Below are 8,191 nucleotides of genomic sequence, written 5' to 3' on the forward strand. Positions count from 1 at the left end.
GTCAGTCTGTCTACCAGTCTCACTGCCTCTGGTCTGTCTGTCTACCTGTCTCAGTGCCTCTGGTCTGTCTGTCTACCTGTCTTAATGCCTCTGGTCAGTCTGTCTACCAGTCTCACTGCCTCTGGTCTGTCTGTCTACCTGTCTCAGTGCCCCTGGTCTGTCTGTCTACCTGTCTTAATGCCTCTGGTCTGTCTGTCTACCTGTCTTAATGCCTCTGGTCAGTCTGTCTACCAGTCTCACTGCCTCTGGTCTGTCTGTCTACCTGTCTCAGTGCCCCTGGTCTGTCTGTCTACCTGTCTTAATGCCTCTGGTCTGTCTGTCTACCTGTCTTAATGCCTCTGGTCAGTCTGTCTACCAGTCTCACTGCCTCTGGTCTGTCTGTCTACCTGTCTCAAAGCCTCTGCTCTGTCTGTCTACCTGTCTCAATGCCTCTGGTCAGTCTGTCTACCTGTCTCAAAGCCTCTGCTCTGTCTGTCTACCTGTCTCACTGCCTCTGGTCTGTCTATTTACAGGGTCTGCGGATCATCTTCACTGATGCATCCCGTCTGGTCTTTCGTCTGAGTGGGAGTGGGGGAGGGGCCGGGGCCACGGTCCGGATCTATGCAGAGAGCTTAGAGAGAGACCCCGAGAGACAAAACAGAGAAACTCAGGTAGGGAGTTTACACTGGAATCCATTATGATAGGTACTATAACATTACAGTATGTGCGTGTGTGTGTGTGTGTGTGTGTGTGCGCGCGTGTGCGCGCGTGTGTGTATGTTTGTTTCCGACTAACTCAGCAATGGCAATAAGAGGGTCTTTCTGTTTCTTTCTGTATTTACAAGCTTACAGGCCCATGAACTAAGGAGAGGAGCTAGAGTCTTGGGAAAAATGTGCTAATGAGAACCATATAGGATTCTTTGATTTGTTCCAATAGGGGAACCCTTTTTGCAGAGGGTTTTAGCTAGAACCTTCTATGTAGGGTTCTTCATAGAACCACCTGTAAATTGTTCTGCCTTAGAACCCTCTCTTTAAAACTGCAACATTGCCTCTGCACCCCATGACAAAATGTGTCAAGTTGCAGGAAATAAGCTTTAAACCTGCTCAATGTTTTTTCCACCAATAAGACGGGTGTGAACAGTCTGTCTCCTGTACAGTGCTTGTGCCCATAGAAATAGACGTAGCGGAATATTCCCCAATGCTGGAAGTGGGACCTAAATGAAAAAGTTTGGGAACCCCTGCCCTAACACAGTGTTGTTAGGAAACTCCTGGTTTACAGGCCACATCAGGGGCCTCATTTAAAAATATATATCTTAGATTTATACTTGAACTTAGTCGTAAGATCATTTCCGACAGTGTGCTTACGTTCGATTCATTAAAGATACTGAGCATAAAAAAACCTTGCTTACGCAGGTTCTAAGAAGCCCATTTGTAATTTACGCACCTGTGATCTATAAATCTCAAATTAACTTACAATTGACGGCACCTGAACGTGCCTTACAATCAGCGATTTCCCCTTATGGAATGCTAGCACAAATGAGGGTTTAGTCAGGAATAGCCATGGACCAAAAGAGAAAAGGAAACTTTTTGGAAGACGAGATCACGGCGATGGTAGAGGAGATTGAAGACAGGCAGCACATATTATTCGGTGGACTAAATAGTGGGTTGACAAACAAAGCCAAAACCGGTATCTTGGAAGTGTGTCGCCGCGGCAGTGAACGAAGTGGGGCAGCAAGACAGAACTGTGGCTGATGTGAAAAAGAAATGGTCTGACCTTTAACTTCTAGGGATAAAAAGAATAGCCGTACCTAACCAGCAGAAAAATCACTTACATCAAGTCTAGACTATCTGTAGAGATAAGATCATTTCCATGACAAAGTAAGGATTTTATAAATAACTACTTAAATGTGGTTTCTGCGCAAGTTATACTTAAGATCAAAATTGATCGTAAATCCATTTTATAAATGAGGCCCCTGGCCTGCAAGTCACATAATGACAGCGGGCAAAATGATGTGTAATTCCTATTAGAATACAGCCAGAGCGAGGATATCCAACAATTTGAACTTTTAATCACCTGCAATCTGCATTCAGAATTTGATTGACTAACTAAATCATCTAAACTGGAACAACTATCTCAGTAACGGGTGCAATAAATCCAAATACTAACATATTGGATTAGTTTAGGAAAATGTATGTTATTTATCTTAGTGTAGAATAGGATTAATCAACCAATCAACATACATGCAAAAACACATATATTAAAACAAACAATTATGAAAATCAACCTGCAGTAGAGCATGCTGGGAAATATGATAATGATGGGTTTGGTTTTTATAGTTTGACTCTAAACACAGTAAAAAATTACACAATCATACTCAAATCTGGTTGTTAACACCATCACTGGGATTCTTTTTAACTCCTTTATCAACACTAAATATTACACAAAAACAAACACTAGGTAAAACTGGCCAATTTGCCACAAATGTCAGTAAGACTGTCCATGATTGAGTCTTTGAATGTAGAGATGGAGATAAACCTGTCGAGTTTGAGTGTTTTTTGCAGCTCATTCCAGTCACTAGCTGCAGCGAACTGAAAAGAGGATCGACCCAGGGATGTGTGTGCTTTGGGGACCTTTAACAGAATATAACTGGCAGAACTGTTGTTGTATGTGGAGGATGAGGGTTGCAGTAGATATCTCAGATAGGGGGGAGTGAGGCCCAATAATGTTTTATAAATAAGCATCAACCATTGGCAGAGAAAGCTTGTTGGACACTAAGAAAACTTTGTTGTAGAGGATTTAACACAAAATCCGGGGAGGGGCGAGCTGGGTATAAGACTGTATCATCTGCATATGAATGAGCTATGTTGCTGATGTAAATTGAGAAGAGCGTGGGGCCTAGGATCAAGCCTTGGGGTAATCCCTTGGTGACAGGCAGTCAGAGAGGTAGTTAGCAAACCAGTCCAAAGACCCCTCAGAGACACCAATACTCCATCTTGTCTCCTTGTCTTCCAAAGAATCATTCTTGTCTTCCAAACAATCATCAAAGAACACTTAAAAAAATACGTTATTCTGTTCTGGGTAGAACTCTTTGCCTGACAAAGAATATGTGTCTTCCAAAAGGATTGTTCAAATGAAAACAGTTCTTGGAAGAACCCTTACTGTCCGCAAAGAACGCTTTTGAAAGAGTGTATGGAACATTGTAGTTATCTTTTTATCTAATTACTTAATTTTTTGACCACAAGGACAATGGCATTGTCAACAATAGGGGCATGGTTCACAATGGTCACAAGAAGATGTCTTGATTGCGTACATCTTCACACCCCAGGGTTAATAATACATGGTGGAAACTCTTTGGCAGTGAACAGGATGTGGCCACCACAATACTTGAAAATAATGAAGCCTGTGTTCAAATATCTACTCCAAATCATCCATTATGTGTGCAACAAGGCTGTTAAGTAATAATGCAAGAAAACACAGCAAATAAATTAACTTTTTTGCCCAAATTAAAAACTGCAGGCTTGGGTCAAATCCAATACAACACAGTGTAAAATCCTCTGTATTTTCAAGTATTGTGGCGGCAGCGTCATGTTATTGGTATTCTTGTCACCACCAGGGACTGGTGAGTTTGTCAGGATCACAATGAACATGAAAGGAGGACAATCCACAAATTCTAATGCCCCAAAAAATATGTGACAAAAAATCTAACCAGAATAGTTTTCCAAGACATGTTGAGTATTTCAGAGTGGTCCAGTTTCAGTCCTGACATAAAATTGCTTGAACATCAGAGACAAGGTTTGAATATTGCTGTCCATCAATGATTCCCAACCAAATGTACTGAGCTTGAGAAATTCTGACAAAAACAATGGATCAATGTTGTCCTAAGAGTTGTGCAAAGTTAGTAGAATCATGTTCAAGATGTTTCACAGCTGTAATTGCTGCCAAAGGTGCTTCCACTAAGTATTAAACGGTCCAATGCAATCCGTCCCACCAAAACAGGCTGACATTTCAGGCGGTCTTTTCAAACAGCTCTTACTCTAAAAAGGCATTATCATCATTTTTTACAATTTCACAGTATTATTCCAACTTCATAGTGTGGAACTATATTTAAAACATTTTTGACTGCACTGGTCCTTTTACTCTGGGGTGTAAAAACATACACAGTCAAGACATCTTAGTTTCTTTATTTTGTATTAATTTGGAAAATGTTCTATCATTTTATTTCATTTTGAAAATGTGGAGTAGATTGTGTTGATTGTATTCCAGTTTAAATGTAATTTTAAGGCAGAAAATGTGAAGACTGTGAAAGGGGTCTGTAGACTTTCACTAGTGACTGTAGGTGAGTCCTCCCTTACTAAACAAACCCAATCAAATGATAACAGCTGTCACATACTTAACCTATAAAGAATTGCCATACTGTATTTTCAGTGTGTATATAGTTGATGTTTATGGTATCTGGTTGGACAGTTATCTGTAAGACTGGAGGGCTTTTGGTTTTATGCTCAGGCTGTAGTTGTCATTTGTTTTTGGTGGTTTACAGTATACACCTGATTTCTGAAGGTGGTTTTAGATGCTTGATTAAGTTTGTACAGTGCAGCTATATGTAGTTCACTACTCCCCAACACTGGATTCTTAGTGGAACCAATGTGGGTAGTGTAGAAGGCTCCGGGGTTAGGGTTGAGGACAATGACAATCCAATCAGGCTTATAATCTACCACTACTACTGATTACCTTCAATGCCTTTTACACAGGGACGTAAGGGATTAACATATTCTCAGTCACTGTCCCTTGGCCGTCCTGCGTTTTGAGTATGCTGTAACTATGTTGCTAGTATACCAATACCACACTCACATTGTACACTTATTGGAACATGAGCAGTGGTAGTGCATCCTTTCAAGGTCTCTATGGGCATTCTAATGGGCATTAGAAAAGAAAGCCTGAAGTAGTGGCAGTAATGGGTGTATTGTGTGACGTGTGTATGAAGCAGTGTGTGCTGTCTGTATCCCAGGCGGTGCTGGGTCCCCCCATTGTCAGTATTAGTGCAATGTGTGAAGTGCGTATAAAGCTGTGTGTGTGTGTGTGTTCTGTATCCCAGGTGGTGCTTGGTCCCCCCATTGTCAGTATTAGTGCAATGTGTGAAGTGCGTATAAAGCTGTGTGTGTGTGTGTGTTCTGTATCCCAGGTGGTGCTTGGTCCCCCCATTGTCAGTATTAGTGCAATGTGTGAAGTGCGTATAAAGCTGTGTGTGTGTGTGTTCTGTATCCCAGGCGGTGCTTGGTCCCCCCATTGTCAGTATTAGTGCAATGTGTGAAGTGCGTATAAAGCTGTGTGTGTGTGTGTTCTGTATCCCAGGTGGTGCTTGGTCCCCCCCATTGTCAGTATTAGTGCAATGTGTGAAGTGCGTATAAAGCTGTGTGTGTGTGTGTTCTGTATCCCAGGCGGTGCTGGGTCCCCCCCATTGTCAGTATTAGTGCAATGTGTGAAGTGTGTATAAAGCTGTGTGTGTGTGTGTGTTCTGTGTCCCAGGCGGTGCTGGGTCCCCTCATTGCCATCGCCCTGAAGATCTCTGACATCCACGAGAGGACAGGACGCCGCAGCCCCACCGTCATCACCTGAGCTCTGCACCACCGCACACACACACACACACACCTGAGTGCCCCCCCCCCCCACCACAAAACACACACGCATCTCTGAGGCCACCACATCCTGCTTGTTGTCACACCTGGGGCCAATAGCAAGCAAGCGCTATTCACTCTCTATTTATATCAACATTTTAAATATTATTTGGTCTGCAAAGAAAAGAAGCAAACTGTGTATTTCAGCAGTTGATAAGACACCATTTGTTAATATCATGCCTCTGTTTTGAAAGTTTTGTGTTCTGGATGTGCGAAATTACAGCCACAAAGCCTGTGTCTTTATCTATGTGTGTGTGTGTGTGTATTTGTTTGCCTTATCATTCATTATAAAGGCGACTGACGGAATTAAAGACAGATGTCCAGTTGTTTATACAACATGTTTTCTTACGATATATTTTTTAACATAGTATAATTTTAAGCAGCGTTTCACCTTTCAGGAAGTTTCTGCCACATGCATGCATGCGTACACACACACACACACACACACACACACACACACACACACACACACACACACACACACACACACACACACACACACACACACACACACACACACACACACACACACACACACACACACACACACACACACACACACACTTCCAAGTATGTTTGTCTTTAGCCATGAGTAAATCGCACATACAGAAAAATGATATATTGGAATATATTCCAATAAAATATAAATATATTTAAATATATGTGGGAAATGTATTTATCAAATACATAAATAAATAAAATATATGTACATGTATATTTGTAAAATACACCCTCACCTCACAACCTTCTCCGTCCTTAGCACTAGGTTCCCAGAGTGGTGTTTTGCAATGCTTAGTTGGATCAACTGGAGTTGCAGTTGAAAATAGATTCTACAGCAATTGAGGTATAGCCTACCTGCCACTTATGAAACATAGTAAAAATAAATAAGGTGTTATTTCGGAAACTTAAAATACTTGAACGTAAATCTTTTAATACATTAAAATATGTTTCCCGAGCTGTCAATCACAATTTGAAACGTTCCCGATCCCCATCCACAGCCCCACCTCCAATTGATGGAGCAGACTTTACAATTTTGAATTTTCTTCTGAAGAGCTGTTGTCACCGCCAAAAAGCTTTTGGTCATTTTATTATTCATTCATAACATTTAATTAAAATATGTTTTTAACCTGATGGGTGATGAAGGAAGAAGATCATTTATTCAACTGCAAGCAAGAGTTTTCAACAAACTTGCTAACTAACACAGCTAGCTACCTACCTAGCTAGCTCCTTCTTTAGCTTGCCACGAACATGCAGTGTGACTGGTAAGAATTGTTTTGAAAATTAAAGTTCAGTAGAGTTAATGTCATGTATTAGATATAATTTCATTGCCAAAACTATTGTTAAAATGTTCTTGGCTAGCCAAGCTAATTTAGCTAGGTTTAGTGAGGGGGATATTTCTGATAGAACTGGCTAGCTGGATTATTTATAGCAACAACAAAAAATATATTTGTACCTCCAGCAGTGGATCCTTCTGGTCTGGAGCACAGTTGCCTATGGATAGACCCCATCCAATGTAAGTAGTCTTTTGTATCATTTAGTTAGCTAGTTCCCGATTAAATAAAAATGTGTTCACAAACATTAACCCCTTATTTATTTTTTATCTTGTGTGGAATTGTTTCAATGACTCCATTATCCACAAGGATATCAACTTGTCAGTCAGCAATGGACACTGGAGGTGAGGGAATCTACATTATAAGTATCAATTTGATGGTAATGAACATAAACCCCTAATTCTTCATCGTGTCCAATGTTTTCACTGACTCTGTCTTTGCGTTATTCAACATGTGACTCTGAAAATGGACATTGGAGGTGAAGGAATATACATTGGAAAACTGATTGAATGAATGTTGTTTCCATGTCATTTCAACAAAAAATGTAATGTGATGATGTTGAATAAATGTGGAAAACTGATTGGATTTGCAAAAAGTCATCAATGTAGGGTAATTTCAAGTTTTAACCTAAATGTTGAATTTTTGTTGATTTCACGGTGAATTAACATTAGTTGACAACTCAGCCAAATGTAAAATCAAAACTAGATGTGGAAATTATGTCTGTACCCAGTGGGAATTTGAGAGCAAAAAAATAAATATATATACTGTCACACCCTCATCTGTTTCACCTGTCTTTGTGTTTGTCTCCCTGTTTCTAATAAATCATCTGAGGACTGTACAATCCGCCTCCCGTGTCTGGATCATGTGTCATGTCTTGTTATGTCTGTTCCTGTCCTTTCTCTTCACTCTCTCTCTGCTGGTCTTTTTAGGTTACCTTCTCTGTCTCTCATTCTTCAGCTGTTCTACATCTCCTCTAACTAGCTCATTCACTCTTTCACACCTGTTCTCTCTTCCCCCTCTGATTAGGTCTCTATTTCTTTCTCTGTTCCTGCTACTTTCAGTGTCTGATTCTTGTTTGTGTTTTTTGATGCCAGAAGCAAGCTGTCGTCTCGTTTGCTTCCACCTTGTCCTGTCCTGTCGGAGTCTGCCTAGCAGGTGCATCCTGCACTATACTAACGTTCTTTTTGTTCCGCTGACAACGTTGGAAGA

At 40.8% G+C, this 8,191-nt stretch overlaps 1 protein-coding gene across 3 annotated transcripts in view; it reads left to right on the forward strand.

Moving 5' to 3' along the window:
• Positions 1 to 7,760, forward strand: part of pgm5 (phosphoglucomutase 5) — a 57,349-nt gene extending 49,589 nt beyond the window's left edge. The window contains exons 10-11 of one of the 3 annotated variants that reach the window (XM_064971896.1): positions 513 to 650; positions 4,985 to 5,435. In XM_064971896.1, coding sequence (XP_064827968.1) covers positions 513 to 650; positions 4,985 to 5,275 — 429 coding nt within the window. In that variant the 3' untranslated portion in view covers positions 5,276 to 5,435. Of the gene's footprint in view, positions 1 to 512; positions 651 to 4,984; positions 5,436 to 5,502 lie in introns of those variants that run through there. The other 2 variants (XM_064971903.1, XM_064971912.1) reach the window with 2 other exon arrangements.
• Positions 7,761 to 8,191: the final 431 nt, after the last annotated feature.

Source organism: Oncorhynchus masou, chromosome 1, assembly GCF_036934945.1.
Source record: "Oncorhynchus masou masou isolate Uvic2021 chromosome 1, UVic_Omas_1.1, whole genome shotgun sequence".
Taxonomy (NCBI): domain Eukaryota; kingdom Metazoa; phylum Chordata; class Actinopteri; order Salmoniformes; family Salmonidae; genus Oncorhynchus; species Oncorhynchus masou.